General features: G+C 35.4%; 1 protein-coding gene across 1 annotated transcript in view; it reads left to right on the forward strand.

Annotated features, from left to right (window-relative positions):
- The first annotated feature begins 10,904 nt into the window (after positions 1-10,904).
- Positions 10,905-17,807, forward strand: part of LOC108735317 (protein naked cuticle homolog 2) — a 55,943-nt gene continuing 49,040 nt past the window's right edge. Inside the window, exon 1 of the mRNA XM_025979902.1 lies at positions 10,905-10,917. Within this exon, the coding sequence (XP_025835687.1) occupies positions 10,905-10,917 (13 nt within the window). The remainder of the gene's footprint in view (positions 10,918-17,807) is intronic.

Here is a 17,807-nt window from a genome sequence, read left to right on the forward strand (position 1 = left end):
GCTCTGTTACGAAGGGAACGGATCACTTTCCAGGTGCTTCGTGGGTGTTTTTCTGCCTGAGCGATATAGTCGTCGAAGGATGCGCTGCGGAATTCGATGAGACGAGTTTTTAGTTCTCGTTGAAGGGCGTTTACCTCTGCACGTTGGGCGGGGACGCGGTATTTATTCCACAGACATCGGGCCTTGTTTTTCCTCTTAAGGAGGTCAAGGATGTCTGCTGGGAGGGTTCTGTCTTTGGTGGGCGTTGGGCGGGAGGTAGTGGAGAGCTCGACTGCGCTGGTAATCTCGTTTGACAGGAGGACATTATCAGTCTCGCGTTGATAATGCCCACGTGTGAAGTGGGCGAAACACGTGTCCGCTCATATAAAATTATTTGTGGTAATTAGGGGTAAGTATTCCTTTTAATTTTTTAATGTACAGACTAGTTGAAATTGAATAGAATAGAATTCGAAGAAAAAGTAAGCGAGGGAAAGCCAGCTATTAATGAGGGTTGTTAAGTAGGTATCGAAGACGATGAAATTCTAAAAGACATTCTGAAAGAGATCCTACTATCCTACGTGACAGCGATGGTGTTACCCTCAATGAGAGTGGTTAAAACACACTAATGTATACAGATCGTATTGGATGTGATATAATTGGGAAATTTGCTCTCGCATGTATTGTTAATTATTTTCTTTGAACATTTTAACCATAATTACTCATAAAAGTCAACGTATGCTTATTAAGAAATGTGTATTTATGATACCGATTGCAAATCTATAAGAGAAAGACATCCTACTATCCTACAAGGAAAAAAATATCGCGAGATCACCTTGAGGGTATAATAAAAAATAGAAAACATTTTATTCTTAAGGACAAGTCCTACTGATGATATCACTTCAAAAAAGTGACTTATCTATTATAAAACACTAAAAATTAATGTTTTGACTAATTTTATATTGCAGGGGCAGATCCAGATAGAATTCGTGGGGGGGATTCAATTTCTTCTAAAATTTGGAATAGAATACAATGCACCGTTTAAAATGAAAAAAAAAATGAGCCTGTGAGTAACGTGCAAAAGATTAATATTTTCACGTTCACGCAATCCCAAAGAATGTCTTAAGAGGTCAGATTAAAGCGTGAAAGTGGCATTCCAGATGACCCACTCTTTTACCAATGACAGCATAAATCATGTATGTTATACATAATGTACGGTACCAATTTCTGTGGCATCAAAGTCGTTGAAGTAACACCACTGGCGACAATAATGGGTGGCGGTTGTTATAAATCGTGTTCATGGAGTCATCACACAAATGACAAATTCCTATACAATAAACACAATGAAGTGGATATAGTTGTGTACTGAATTATCATAATACTGAAAGATATAATTGTAGGATTAGTTGTCGAGGCAAAGTTCGTCACCGTCGAAGAGCGCTATTATCTTTTATGGGCGTCTCTACACTGTTTACTAGACTTTCTTTAACAAATTTTTAACTATGAACCCGGCTGAATGGTCAGCCGAGTGGAGAGGATGGGACATTTGGTTTTACGTTCAAATACAAAAGGCATTTGAACTGAAGCAGAACATATTTAAATAGGCGAAATATATCTGGATTCTATAAATGATAAGTTCGAGAAGCAAACAAACTTCCCAAGTAGAAATTTCGGTTCATTTTATCGTTTTTAGGTTTGCCACATAACTGATGCCTAGAAATATAATTAGAATTTAACTAGGGCCTAAAAAAGCCAAACTTCAGTGAAAATCGAAATTAAAAAATTTCTAGTCAGGTCCTTAAGAAAAACAAATCTCCCACCTATATTATCCTAATGCCTTTTATTTCTTAAAACATTTTCTTACTATGACTAAAGAAGGGATAAGGTAATATTCCTCTTTTTTATTAAAATCTGAATCGATTTTTAATTTCTCTTCAAATTCGTCAAAAATATCAACAGTAGAGCATCTTTTAATATATCATTAGTTTCTTCTTTTGAAAGGATAATATGTTCGCTCCTTGCAGTATTATTATTATGATCATTTATATGCTGCAAAAAACTTCACACTTAAATATTTTGTATTGTTAGAAAGTGCAGCAAAATTTATATAATTATTTCGATGATATTACGTAAAATACATTAAATGCAGAGTATTTTTATCTCTCAAAAGAAATCTTCAATGTAATTTACTATTAATTTCTTTCATAAAATCCTGAGAACATTTGCGTTATATTGTCGTTATTAGGTGTTGCTAGACGAAAGACTAGTCTGCTCCCAAATCTTCGGGAACTGATGGGTGTAGTTATAGAAGTTTAGCAGATATTCTAAATCCTAATCAGTGAGGTCCGTTATCATGGATATTAGAATATTATCTGGTCCTGAACTAAAATTTTTACTGACTTGTAAGACGAACATTAATTTCGTCATTAAAAATGGAGAGTTAAGTGGTGCCGGCTATGAAAGATCTAGATCTAGCTAGATCTAGAATGTATCCAAGTCTAAAGCTTCTTCATTAATCTGTTTGTGATTCAAGAATTCTGGTGTGTATTTTCTATCACTGGAATTTTCTGAAAAGGTGTGAATATATTTTCAATATCTTCCAGTGAAGTTATTAGTTCACCATTTGTTTTAATATGATTGATTTGGAAGTCCATCATCTACCACCTTGNTAACTGGGTGCTAACCAATATAACTCAGTATTTTTAGCTTTACTGAAATAATAACTATATAATTTTCCACTTTCATTTTCACCGGATATGTTCCGTACTAAATATCTGTCATTATCGATAGTCTTAACTATTTCATAAGGTCCTCTATATTGTGGGGATCATTTTCGACTTTTACCGGTAGAAGATGCCTCTGTCCGTACTGTTGTGTATATTCGTGTCGCATGTCTGCCTTTGTTAAATTGCTTACACATTTTCTATTTATTTTTTTCCAGTAAACATTCAGTAGAATTATCCGGCTCCATACTCTCTCATACCGTAGTGTATTTACGTCCCGAATTTCTGTCGCCAAAGGGTCACTTAAAAACCCATTCCGTTCATAAAAATCAATCACGCTAAAGGGCGTTTGTCAGGATCATGTAAATGTTTTACTCTATTTTTTAAAATATTAAGGAAACAGGAAAATGTACAGTTTTTATTAAACGAACGCCAGAGAGGGAGGAATGCCCCATCCCATCTCTCGTATTAATCACGAGCATATACATGTATATATTATGTATTAATATGGACACATATCTATAACACGGTGCATAGCAATGTAATGTTTATTAAGCGGACACGTACAGGCGGTCGAAAGATGGTTTCCAAGAAGGGTCCCTCTAAGAGGAGCAGAGCCCTGCACTTCTCGGAAAAATCCTTGAATAATTCTGGGTGGATTACAATCGGTCATCCTGATAAGGCGGATTGTCCGCAACCGCAGATATACCCTTGTTACTTGTCGTGATTGTCCGTGCGGCTTCATGTAAGAAATCTTTTACACGGGAAACACAGATTTTACATAGACAACCGTCTATGTATCATCATGTAGGCGTTCATTTACATGGAGATCATGGATTATAGATAGGCAAATATCTATGTATCATCATGTAGGCAGTCCTATACACGGGAAACTTATTTCGTCTCGTAAAGTGATCCAAGGTTTTAGTTTGTCTACTGAAACAGCAATTGAGCTTTTGCTTCATCTCGTCTGTGTTAAATTTTTGATAGCGTATCGATCATTTGGCAGGACGGCTGTTATTTTGAACGGTCCTTTATACTTATGAAGTAGCTTGCGACTTTAGCCGGTCGCTGGGAAATGTGATTGCTGGACCATAACTTGCCAACCTCGTATCTTGGGGCTTTTCATCTTTTTCTGTCGTATCGTTTCTCTTGTTTTACTTGGTCTTCATCCATGTTCTTTTTGATGCGTGCGCGTAAAACCCTTGGAGGTTAATTCTATCCGTTCCCTCATGATCTCATTTAGTAATTTCTAATCCGAGGGGCCTCGTGGTTGGTAACCCAAAAGGGCTTCTGATGGTGAGGCACCAACTGTTTTGTGAACAGTGGTGTTTAACCCTCTTTGAACCGTTCTGACATATGAGTCCCATTCTTTGTCTTCATTTTCCCCCGTTAAGGCGGCTAATGCCCTTAGGATGGAGCAACTGTAACGCTCGCATTACCCATTCGCTCGTGGGGTTGCGACCGCATTCAATACGTGCTTTATGCAGCGGTCAACGCAAAATTTCTTAAATGTTACCGACGTGAAAGTACACTCCGATCTGTTACCACTCCAAAAATATCTATGACTGTTCTTAAAGTTCGTATGACAAACTTCGCATACTACGGGCTCGATTATATAGAATTTAGTGAAACCATCGAAAACCACTAACAATTGCGTATTGTTTTTGTTGGACTTAATAAATGGTCCCAAATGGGCCAAATGTAATGTGTGAAAGGGGAATGTCACTTTTTCAATGGGATAAAATTCGCCAAGTTTGCACTCTGAAGGGGTTTTGTAATATAAACAGCTTAAGCATGATCTAATATATTTTTTTTAAGTTTTTGCATACCCGGAAACCAATGATGTGCCTCGATTTTTGCCAATGTTTTCTCTAGCCCGAAATGTCCCATGTCATCATGGTACAGTTTGCAAATCTGGCACCTGTTTGCCCTAGGGACTAGCAATTTGCTTTCATATTTTATATTAACGTTTTTGTCTGTTTTGGTTTTTGGCGCTCCAATAAATACCTTCCTGAATACCTTGTTACCGTTGACCTCATAATTATCGAAATAGACTTTCGTGCTCGGGTCGCTTTTTGTGTAAACAAAAAAATTTTTTGTTTTTATAAACAAAAATATATTTTATTTTTGTTATTTCGTGATCTTGCATTTGCGCGGCTTCAAGCCACTTTGGTTCAGTAATATTAATGATCTGGCATACGTGTGTAGTTCAGTGCGGAGCTGTAGGTCGAAAATTCTCAGTATCGGTCTAGTCGTAAGGATGTTTTTGATTGTTTTTACTACGTTTTCTTGTTCATTGGTCCATTTCCAATGACTATCTTTTTTTAACAATATAGTAAGTGGTTGAGTTATGCTAGCGAAATTTTTTACAAATTCTCGAAAGTATCCGGTTAATCAAGTCGAGTATGTAAGTCGAAATACCTGTAGCCACTTAACTTGTCTAAATAGTCATCGATTAGAGGCAACGGATATTTGACCTTCTTGGTTATTCTGTTCAGTGCACGATAATCTACGCACAGCAGTTCGCCGCCGTCTTTCTTTTTCACCAACAAAATCGGACTTAGGGGGATTGTGATTCACTTCACTTACATTTGTTTTACTTTATTACGCTCTGAAATTGATAAGCGATAAGGCTTATAAACTATTGGTCTATCGGTTAATAGTTCTATATTTCAGAGCCGGGCAAACTTTAACTTCGCAGGAGCCGCTACATGAGGTTAGTTTGAGTCACTCCATACCCTTCAATGAGTACGAGAGAGTAAGCAGTAATGAATAATTTTGTTTTGTCTTTTTCTTCTCCCTTCCACTCCCATATCAAGCCCCTTCATCCCGTAGACGAGCGAAGCCACTCACGCAACTTAAAAAATACTACGTTCGCAAAACTATTGGGTTTGGCTATGGAAGAGGGGACTCATCTACGAAATGAAAGGGATAAGAAAAGGAAAGAATCATCTCACTCGCACTCGCAGGATCAATGAGGATCCACTTGAGGATCACTCGGGATGCAAAAGATCCGAGTTTGCCCGGCTCTGCTATATTTATTTCTATTGCATCTGTACAACCTAACTTACTTAGTTTCAAACAAAAGCAATGATTGTAACGAGGGGCGCAACAACTTTACAATTTAACTGGGTGCTAACCAATAAATAACTAAAAAAAAAAAATGATTGGAAATATCAAAAAATCGAGTTCGGCTGCTCTTATCGTAATAATAGCTAAAAAAAGGGTTATTATAGTTAGGTTATTATCTGAATTGACTGGGTGCCCAAACCAATGGAGTGGGAGCCCGGGCACCCGCGGACCCCCCTCCCCCTTGTTGCGCCCCTGATTGTAACTTCGTAAGAGTTCATATAGTTCTTGTTTTTGTTTATCATTAAAATTACCGCATTTAATGAACTAATTTTCTATCCCAGACAATTTTGGCAATTTTGAAAATATTAGCTGTTTGCTTGTTTTGATTACTAAAATTGATGGGTTTTTGGTGAATGTATGCCCCACCAGCTAGTCTGTGAACATATGTTTGTCTTCTATGACATAAATCAAGGTTTCTAAAGTAATACCGCTGACAGTAATAATAGTTTCGCATTGGAAAATCGGTCGTATAGCGCCCCCGCTGAACCCTCGCAGTTGTGTCATTACTGGTATTTTTTTGAAGGTCAAATTCAATTTGCGGGCTATTGATAATTTTATGAGCGTGCATTCGCTACCGAAATCTGTAAGTCAACAATTTGATTCCCAATTTTTGCATGTTATTTTGTGAGGAAATGTGTTCTTTAACAATTCTTACCATTGTGACCATGAAAGCTGTGTGTTTTTTGGCTTGCCTATCATAAACTAGCAAGGACTTTTAACTTCCCCGACGCTAAATAAATAGTGGTGACTTCGTCGCAATGATACGTTTTAGAACATTGATTTACTCTTTTTAACCAGTCATTAATTCCTAGATTGTCGTTTGATGGGTCAGTTAACAATTGATCTTCTTTAAAAGGCACCCAATTTGATCTATTCGCGTCTGTATTACTTGAAAATGAGCCTGTACTCAGTTTCCTGAAGATTTTCAGCCTGCCATAGTACCATCTCCGCTGTTAACGGGGGAGTGTTGGATTGGGCTCCCCTTCAATCGTCTTGTGCGTCACGCACTTCGTCAACAATTGAATATCGTTCTGACATTATTAACCACTACCGGCACTTAATGTTTTTTTTTTTTGATCCCACCGATATTTTCTACCGTACTATTTACGTTTCGAATTTCTGTCGCCAAAGGGTTACTTAAAACCCATTCTGTTCATAAGGATGAATCACGCTAAATGGTGTTTGTCAGGCTTACGTAAATATTTTAATCTATTTTTTAAAGTACACAGGAAAATGTACAGAATTTATTACCAATAGGTTTTTATTGAACCAACGGCAGAGAGGGAATGCCCCATCCCATCTCTAGTGCATAGCAATGTAATGTTTATTAAGCGGACATATACAGGCGGCCGAAAGATGATTTCCAAGAAGGAGCTTTCTAAGGGGAGCAGAGCCCGGCACTTATCGGAAAAATACTTGAACAATCCTTGTTGAATTACAAATTAGTTTTGATATACTATGTGTCGCATTCTTAAAGGCCCACTACCTCAAAAATTTTTGAATCCCAATCGCTTCCCTCTAATTCATCAGATGTAGCTAAACAGGTTAAGATCTCGTCTTTAAGTTTCTGGACCTGTCCGTTTGCTCGTGGCACAGCTGTAGAGTTTTTTACGTTAATTATATAAAATCCCTTGCAAAATTCTTCGAACCTTTTGGAACCAAAAGCCGCTCCTCGGTCGCTAATAATTTTGTCTGGTTTGTCGTAGTGCATATTGAATTCTCGCAAGAAATTTACAGTGTTTTCTGCACTAACATCTGGCACAGCCACCAAATCTGTGTTGTTATCCCAAAAACTGGATGTCCAGTTATTAGAACGTCCTGGCCTTCTGCAGCCGGACTTCTACTCAAAGCGTCCGCCACCTTATTGTTTTCATCTTTATGATATTCGATAAGTCAAGACGGAAGGAGGAGTAGGGATATAAAACAGAGGATAGCGCAGGGTCGTGTCGCCTTCAATAAAAAGAAGTCACTTTTATGGTCGCGAGCGGTTAATTTAGAAATTCGAAAAAGGTTGTTAAAGGTGTATGTTTGAAGCACGGCGCTGTACGGGTGCGAAATATGGACAGTGGGCGCAGCGGAAAAGAAAAGGTTAGAAGCGTTCGAAATGTGTTACAGGCAAATGATGGATACCATGGAAGGAGAAAGTTAGAAATGAAGAGGTATTAGAAAGAGTAAGAGAGTAGAGGACTCTAAGGAATTCAATAAGAAATAGGCGAGATAGGTTAGTAGGACACCTTCTCAGGCATGAAGGTCTAGTCAGAGACATATTAGAGTCAGAAACGGAGGTTAGGAAGGGTAGAGGTAAACCTAGATTAAATTAATGTTCGCAAATAGTTAAGTATATGGGTTGCTCTAGTTTTAAGGAAATGCGATGATTAACTCAGGATAGGAAACAGTGGAAGTGCGTGTCTAATCAGTCTTACGACTAACTACCTTATAATGATGATGATATTCGATAACATAATCGAATTCTGATAATTTTATAAACCACCTTCCGATTCATGGGTTAAATAAAGTCTCTTTTATTAGCTGGCATTTTTAGACTGTTGCAATCAGTTTTGATTACAAACGAAATTTCTGATAAGTAAACCTTGTATTTATCTAAGGCCGAAACAATCGCTAGGCATTCCAGCTTATAGGAGTGATACCTAGATTCCTGTTGTTTTGCGACCATAAAACGAGATGGGACGCAATGGCCCATCTCTGGCGTTGCAATAAAGCACCCCCAACCCTTGGGAATGAAGTATGAAGAACCCGTATGAAGTTTGGTATATGCTCAGGATTGTATACACTCAAAACGGGCCTAGGCATTAATTTTGATTTAGTCGTTTCAAAAGGGGTTTGCTATTGATTGTGCCACTCAAAAATTACATATTTTTCAATAAATTAGTAATCGGTTTGGCTAGCGTCGCGAATCCTTTTATAAATCAGCGAAAGTAGCTGGATAGTCCTAAAAATGAACGGGTTTCATGAACATTTGTTGGCGCCGGGTTTTCGGCCAATGCTTTTAATTTCTCCTGACTCGGAGAAATTCCTGTTAACGAAATTTCAAAACTGAAGTAGTAGCATGCACTATACATAAAAAAAACTTCACTTACTTAATTTCAAAGTCAAATTGGCATGTCTAAATTTGTCAAATATTTCTTTTAACTTAATTTAGCCCTCCTATACAGTTTCTGATTTTGCAAATTGCGTAAAACTATATAAGACCTTGGAAAACACTTTACGCATTACATAGGCCGAAACTCCTTCTAGGGAAAAAATAAACAACATCAGGAGTTTTACCTTTCTAGTCTTCAGACATAGGAACCTGGTAGTAACCACTGCTAAAATCCAGCGTAGAATAGAGACGCTCGCTCCCCACGAAGTTTGTCCAGTTGGTTGTCAATATACGGTAATGGATAATGCTCTTTTACCGTGACTTCGTTTAACGCACGATAGTCCACACGTAACCATACTTCATCTGTTTTCTTTTTCATTAATAGGGCTCGCGAAAGGCGAACTACTATCCTCGATTATGTCCCCGTCTAAAAGCTCGTCCATTATTTCGTGCACTTGTTGGCATTCTTTGAGTGACATCCTGTTGGGTTTATAAAACACCGGCTTGTCCTCCGTTAACTGGATATCCATTTCGAGCAATTTGGTGCATCCAATCTATTTTATATTCTTCGCAACCAAATCCTTATATGCGTTCATTAATTCTAGTACCTTTTCTGCTTCCTCTCCTTCTGAATCGGTGTCAATATCGTCTTTCTGGATTTCTTCTTGGTTTGTTTCTCTAACGTTCTTCCTTTGGCACAAACTTCTGCACGTTTTACACTGCTGTCTTTTGTTAGTGTCATGTCACTACCGCTGATATTCAGAACGGGCAAAACAGATTCACAATTCATGTCAGTTTTTAGTATACACCTCGATATGATGCCGTTAACTTCGCGTATTACACCTACACAAAAGTCTGTGTTTGCTACGTTAGTTTTTTCAGCAATATGTCCCAAAATATTATTAGGAATAGCTGATGCGGCTTTCGTTGTCAGAATTACTTTATTAGGTCAATATACCTCTGTATTAGTAATAGGAGAGTTTCGTTCACTATTAATTCGTCCGCAGTCTTGATGAACCAGAAATGGCGTTGTTCTGTATAGGGGTGTCCAATAAGCAAGGGAGATTTTGAACAATAAAAGACATAATATCAACTTTCGCGATGGCACTTACTCCGTCAACTTCACAGACCCCAGCGTTTTTATTTGCGCATCCCCGTACCCAACAATTTCCTTAGATAAATATTTTCAAATGTTTAAAAGAAGTAACTACTAGTATTAATGAATAGTCACTTTATTATTTCGTACATTTGGGGTATATTTCATTAATTTACTTCTGTTGGGGAGCTTGGTTCGCTTGACGAAATTTCTTTGTTGTTTCCGTCGGTGTACTGCTGTACCACTTAGATCAATAATAGGTTACACAAAATATGAAACTCGAAGGACCAGTGTATGTCGATTACAAAGATCCGTACTGTATAATACGTTTATACAATTTATTAAGTAAAATTGATATTACTTGCTACTCAAAAAGATGCTTGTTTGATAGTTTGAATTGATCTTATGTTATTGATACAATGTAAAAGTGTTTTTGTGTCTTAGAACTAAACACACCTTAAATTTCCCTCGGTCAACTCCTACCCGAACAGCCTGTACGCACTTATAGGTATACACTACACCAGTGTTTCCCAACCTTTTTTTCCTCGCGAACCAAAAGAAAGGTCCGAAAAAATTTGACGAACCCCCTATCTAGTCGTTAATTTGACAGAATATATACATTTTCATATTGCATAATAATTGATTATATTAATCGTGAAATATTTAAAAAAAAACGTTAATAAGATTAAAATGATGTAAATGTAGTAAACTTAATTTGATATCTATTTCCAATTGTATTGTAAAAAAAATATTACATAGAAGGGAAAACTGCTGCAATTATTTTAAATATAAAGCAGAACACGAAACTAATCACATTGATAAAATGTTTTAAATATAAATAAATGTTTGTAATAAAAAGACAATAAATAGCANAATGTCACCTCAAGGTAGGCCTAGTGGCGTCATCTCTTGGTTAGGCCGGAAACTTATCAATCCACCCTCGTATATTGTGAGAACCTGAGAAGGTTGTCCAATTTTAAAAATTCCTGTTAAGGTGCTAATGTGGAATGCATATGGAAGTCCTACATTAGGATAAGCTGTTTAAGTCCAACTCAGAATTTCCACAGTTTATATAAAACGTTAATTGAATTTGATTTTCTAAACAAGGATTTTATCGGCGATTGATCGTTTTGACCCTTATAAATAAGGTATAAATTCCTAAATTCTGATCTAGATTCAATGCAATGGCGGATTTAAGAAACATATACCTATATGATTCTCTTAGATTAAAAAAATCATGATTTAAGACTGTTGTTGTTCTTGGAGTAATTTCTTTTTTATTTTTAGTGTACTTAAATAGAGATATTTAATTTGTATGAAATATTAATTTTAATTTGTATATGAATGTAAACTGTATTCATGAAAGAATTAATATTATTGTAAATTCATTGAAACTGTAGAAGTCATGTCAAAAACCCTAAATAGGAGGACGGTGGAATGCTGACTGATGAGTGATGATACATTTAAAGCATCTGTAAAATCTATGACGACTAATGTTAAAAACTAGGATGGTCAGAGCAGTATACAGAACAAGCCTCAAAAAAATAAGTTTAATTTTAAAGGTGGCATATTTACAACAGTAAAATATTTATAATACCATTTATACTTTTGGTAGTTATACTAAGTGTATTTATTTTACTACTATTCACAGCATAAACTATGTACAGTAGTTTCACTTCGCAGCAATATACTTTGATGTTTTTGATTTTAATTGAACTTCGCACAAGCTACTGCGCATTGCTTATTGGAGATGGGATCTAAGTACATACCTAGAGTTGGTGTCGTGGGAATTTCATATGTTTCGAACAGAAATATGCAGATAAAGAGTAGGTCTTAATAATTATAAAATAACCAAGTTTTCGCACAATGTTAATCAAAAATTTTCTTCTATCTCAACTTTAAACAACCGACAGTTACTTTGTTGATAAAACTAACCCTGTAATCTTGCGTTTTGCCGAGTGAGAATTTAAATCAATATAAAAAAATTAAAAAAGTTTCAGTTCAGTCGCATATATTTTCCAAGCGTTGTTGTTATTTGTTCTATTATTAAACAAGAAAATACAATCACAAAAAATCTGTTTCACATATTCTACAAATAGGAACAATTAACTTGCCAAAAGTGGAAGCAGAAGCACAGGAAGTAGTATCATCGAAAACCCTAAAATTTATATATACTTTACTTGTAGTTAAATTGTCTTCCAATAATGTTGTCACGCACAAATTACATGTGTTTTTCAAAACATAGTTGTAAAAAATACCCATTGACATACGTTACAGCATTTTCAAATTCAGTATGTAATAGTCCGTATCTTTAAAGTCAATAAAATGTTCCTTAAAAGATTCTGCGAAACAACTACCTTGAACTTAGAACTACTATATCTATATTCCTTAAAATAGCACCTAAATCGTCAATACAATTGCATGCTTTCACATATTTAAAATAATATAAACAAACTAACTTTTTAAACGCTCGACTAAATTGAATTGGATTAAATGCATTTTCACTTTATTGACGGATGGACCCACAGAAATTCTCAAGAGAATCTTGATTGAATCCTCTTGTACATAAAAACGATTTCTTGGATTTTAATACATCCCACAGAGACACAATACTGCGGATAGTAATTTACCATCCCTTTATAAATTTCATCATATTTGTAACATTCCTTTAGTTTTTGTAAATTGTCATGTTCTTTAAAAAATATAACATCTCATGGAGGAAAGTCATTTGATGTTCATTCTGTGAGGGGTTTATTCATCGTTTTATGCGCTTTGAAACTATATGAATTCAAAATGTCGAACAGTTTATCAATTTTGGAAATAAACACTGCAGTTGCCATCGCCGTTGCAGGAAGTTCATTCAATGCAATATATGTGCAATTAGCAGCCACGGTGATACTCAACTTGAGCTGCTAATTTTACTTTCATCCGCTCGAAGTTGTTGGGATGTATGTTGCCATCAGTTAATTTAGTTGCCAACCGAAACGTTTGTTGCTTGTCTCAAGTTTAAAAATGTTCAAGAAATGCTTTACTTGTGCTTGATTTCGTGTTGATTTGAATAAATTGAGGAGTGTCAAATAAATAAAAAAATGCCTGACCGTCAATCTAAGAATAAGTTTTTTGAGGACTCACCTAACTTACTGGATAAGTGAATAAATTTTGATCCTTGATCTGTAATAAATACTGCTACATTTAATCCAATGTCTTGCAGTTTTACAATCGAAGTTTCGATGATAATCTTTTGCAAGTCATGCACTGGACAAGAACCATTAATTACGAAATATGCAATCGACTGCTTCCAATTTACATGAATACCCCTTATCATTAATACTAAAGCAGTATTCGCAGGCATGTATTGTCTTTGTGCATTCATACAATGGAATCCTACAATTCTGTCTTTGTACTATAAATAAATTTGTTTTTAAACTAACTTCATCAGCACAAACTACACAGTCCTTTGCCAAATCCGTCATTGTATCCATTTTACTACTTTTCACAACACTAAAATAAAGTCATTTAGTGGTGGTGTCACTTCCCGTTTGCTGATTATTCTGCAAAGAGTTGATTTAGATGGCAAATAAAAAGTTTTCGCTAAACTGCGATAAACGTTTAGCTCAAGGAAATAAATATGTAGCGCAAACAGCTTAAATCTAAATCCTTGTGGGTATCGTTTTCGCAACTGAAACTGCCTTTTAATAAAATTTACAGTTCCTTAATTGCAATTTTCTTCATAAAATTTTATGATATCTTCAAATGTTTTCTTTAGTGATTTTTGAAGAAACTTGGTCTCCTTTATAAGCTTCATCTTCCTTGATGTCAAGCTAAACAGCTTTTGGAGGGTTTGTGAAGTCACATGATACAAAATAAGAAATGTTGAGGTTAAGGACAAATATATAAATTTTATATGCATTACTGCTTTATTACACCTTAGAAAGTACCAAACTATTTACCTAGACGGAAAGGCTTCAGAGGTTAAACGATTCTGTTTAATATTTTTAAAGAATTCGTCTTCAAAATGGGCACCACAAACATTTTTATTTTTGTAGGAGCTGTTTTGTGCAGTCGTAAGATAAAAAATTATCCGGAGACCACTCGGAAGTTGCGTTACTGAACTACCGTTCTACTAGAATGTTTTAAATAAAACTAGTAGCGAATTTGAGTTGATGTGTTTAATGAGAATGTTTCTTACATACTAACTAACAATATTCAATTTACTTAAACCTAGAGAACAACTAACAAAGGGGGTGGAGTCTAAATGAAAGATATTCTGGTGGTAGATAAATGGAGGAATTTCCTGAATGTCGTCATAGACGAGAGGGTGTTGACTTCAATAGATACAGAAAAGTTCTGAAAACAAGTATACAAGAGCTAACAATGGGCCAGGTATTAGTGACAGAAAAACCTCATTTATGCTACCAGGAATTGTTGAATTCATCACGTACATTTTGTCTGCATGACAATGAAATTATTTACAAATATTATAACACCAAATAATATAAGAAAAGAATTTATGATCTAAAATGTTTGAAGAAATATTTGAAGTAGTGTTATAAAGTTGAATTTAACAAAGGAACAAAGAAATTTAGAAACTTGAAATGTAATGAAAGTAATTAACAATACTAAATCTCACTAAACGGAAAAGTTTTCGAATTAAAATAATTGTATAAAATATAGATATTTATTAGGACTAAACAGCAGCCATCTAAATATATCGGCTCTGTCAATTTTCTTTAACCACAATGCTCCTCTGTAAATTACACACACATCTATTAACATATCGGGCAAATGAAACTAATAATAATTTCAATTTTATTGTAATGTACAATATACAATAAATATAACACAGCGTCTTCTCGGTTGTCAATATTTACAAAGATGATCAATTCTATGGACACTATTTTTCGAAACGTACCTTTCTCCTGTCGGTATTCGGAAGAAACTAAATTGATTTCCAGATGCATCACTGTATAGATTCTTGCATATAGAATTTATCACTTTATTAAGTTCTAATAATAATTAAGTTTATTGTGTTCACCGAACATAGACACGGGCTGTTGTGTTTGAATGTCATAGTCTACGATGATAAAGAACTTTTCGATGGAGAAAGTTGGCGTCTGAAGCAATTTTTGCGTAAATCACTGAACCAACTCCACTTGCGCCTAAAAATTTGTTTGCTGCACGACGAACTCGCTACAACTGATAAGAATTTAGCAACTATTCCATTAAAATTTAAGTTCACTGTTATTTCGGGTGCACTACTTTAGGGCTGTCCTATTTCTTCTATTAACTTCCACAGTGACCTCTATTCGCCTACTTTTTCTAATGCCTCATCATTTTTATAAAACTAAGAAAAAAAATATTAAAACGTCTATACAGTTGGTAGTTCTAGTAGGTCTGTTTCCCGCTTTCTATGCTCTTCTGTTGCCTCCTGACTCATATTTGGTAATTCTCGATACCATGCCAATAACAAAACAGTTACCGATCTTAAATAATAACAATAACTGTTCTATAGTAATACATTGTCCTGGTGGTAATGATTGATACTGATAATTACAAGCTGATTGAATGCAGCGTGGCGTTATCGTATTTCTCTGCATGATTTACTGAGGTCGGACTGGTCCTTGCCTTTACTTTCGAATACATTATTCTGGAAATCAGTGACAGTTGGGACATACAAACTTTTACTTAATTTTCTTGCTTTATAATCCCCTGTCATCTCCCGCAAGCTCTGCATTTCAATTGTACCCCGTATAGAATGGATAAAAGAATTTTCAACTAATCAAACTAGTTCCAAAGAATGATATTCGTTATTCAATCAGTTTATATGTACTAGGTTGGTCACAAATCGCTAAGTCATTTAAAATAGAATTAATTTTGTATTGCTTTCAGTGGACTGTAACGACGATCACATTTCGGACACAGAAGAACTGTTGGAAAGAACAGCATCTGAATTCGAATTCGGCAATAGGCTTGAAACTAGCTGTACAACGCCACCTATTGACGTGTATCATACAGATAACGAAAACGCGCCTTCTCTAGATAGCAAGCCCGAAACTACACCTCCTGAAACAAGGAGTAGACTCTTAAATGTGGAGGTGAGTAGTCTATTTTATTTTTTAGTATATTACTATATTTAATATGTCGAACAGTTTATCAATTTTGGAAATAAACACTGCAGTTGCCATCGCCGTTGCAGGAAGTTCATTCAATGCAATATATGTGCAATTAGCAGCCACGGTGATACTCAACTTGAGCTGCTAATTTTACTTTCATCCGCTCGAAGTTGTTGGGATGTATGTTGCCATCAGTTAATTTAGTTGCCAACCGAAACGTTTGTTGCTTGTCTCAAGTTTAAAAATGTTCAAGAAATGCTTTACTTGTGCTTGATTTCGTGTTGATTTGAATAAATTGAGGAGTGTCAAATAAATAAAAAAATGCCTGACCGTCAATCTAAGAATAAGTTTTTTGAGGACTCACCTAACTTACTGGATAAGTGAATAAATTTTGATCCTTGATCTGTAATAAATACTGCTACATTTAATCCAATGTCTTGCAGTTTTACAATCGAAGTTTCGATGATAATCTTTTGCAAGTCATGCACTGGACAAGAACCATTAATTACGAAATATGCAATCGACTGCTTCCAATTTACATGAATACCCCTTATCATTAATACTAAAGCAGTATTCGCAGGCATGTATTGTCTTTGTGCATTCATACAATGGAATCCTACAATTCTGTCTTTGTACTATAAATAAATTTGTTTTTAAACTAACTTCATCAGCACAAACTACACAGTCCTTTGCCAAATCCGTCATTGTATCCATTTTACTACTTTTCACAACACTAAAATAAAGTCATTTAGTGGTGGTGTCACTTCCCGTTTGCTGATTATTCTGCAAAGAGTTGATTTAGATGGCAAATAAAAAGTTTTCGCTAAACTGCGATAAACGTTTAGCTCAAGGAAATAAATATGTAGCGCAAACAGCTTAAATCTAAATCCTTGTGGGTATCGTTTTCGCAACTGAAACTGCCTTTTAATAAAATTTACAGTTCCTTAATTGCAATTTTCTTCATAAAATTTTATGATATCTTCAAATGTTTTCTTTAGTGATTTTTGAAGAAACTTGGTCTCCTTTATAAGCTTCATCTTCCTTGATGTCAAGCTAAACAGCTTTTGGAGGGTTTGTGAAGTCACATGATACAAAATAAGAAATGTTGAGGTTAAGGACAAATATATAAATTTTATATGCATTACTGCTTTATTACACCTTAGAAAGTACCAAACTATTTACCTAGACGGAAAGGCTTCAGAGGTTAAACGATTCTGTTTAATATTTTTAAAGAATTCGTCTTCAAAATGGGCACCACAAACATTTTTATTTTTGTAGGAGCTGTTTTGTGCAGTCGTAAGATAAAAAATTATCCGGAGACCACTCGGAAGTTGCGTTATTGAACTACCGTTCTACTAGAATGTTTTAAATAAAACTAGTAGCGAATTTGAGTTGATGTGTTTAATGAGAATGTTTCTTACATACTAACTAACAATATTAAATTTACTTAAACCTAGAGAACAACTAACAAAGGGGGTGGAGTCTAAATGAAAGATATTCTGGTGGTAGATAAATGGAGGAATTTCCTGAATGTCGTCATAGACGAGAGGGTGTTGACTTCAACTAGATACAGAAAAGTTCTGAAAACAAGTATACAAGAGCTAACAATGGGCCAGGTATTAGTGACAGAAAAACCTCATTTATGCTACCAGGAATTATTGAAT

Source organism: Agrilus planipennis, unplaced genomic scaffold, assembly GCF_000699045.2.
Source record: "Agrilus planipennis isolate EAB-ADULT unplaced genomic scaffold, Apla_2.0 scaffold160, whole genome shotgun sequence".
Lineage (NCBI taxonomy): Eukaryota > Metazoa > Arthropoda > Insecta > Coleoptera > Buprestidae > Agrilus > Agrilus planipennis.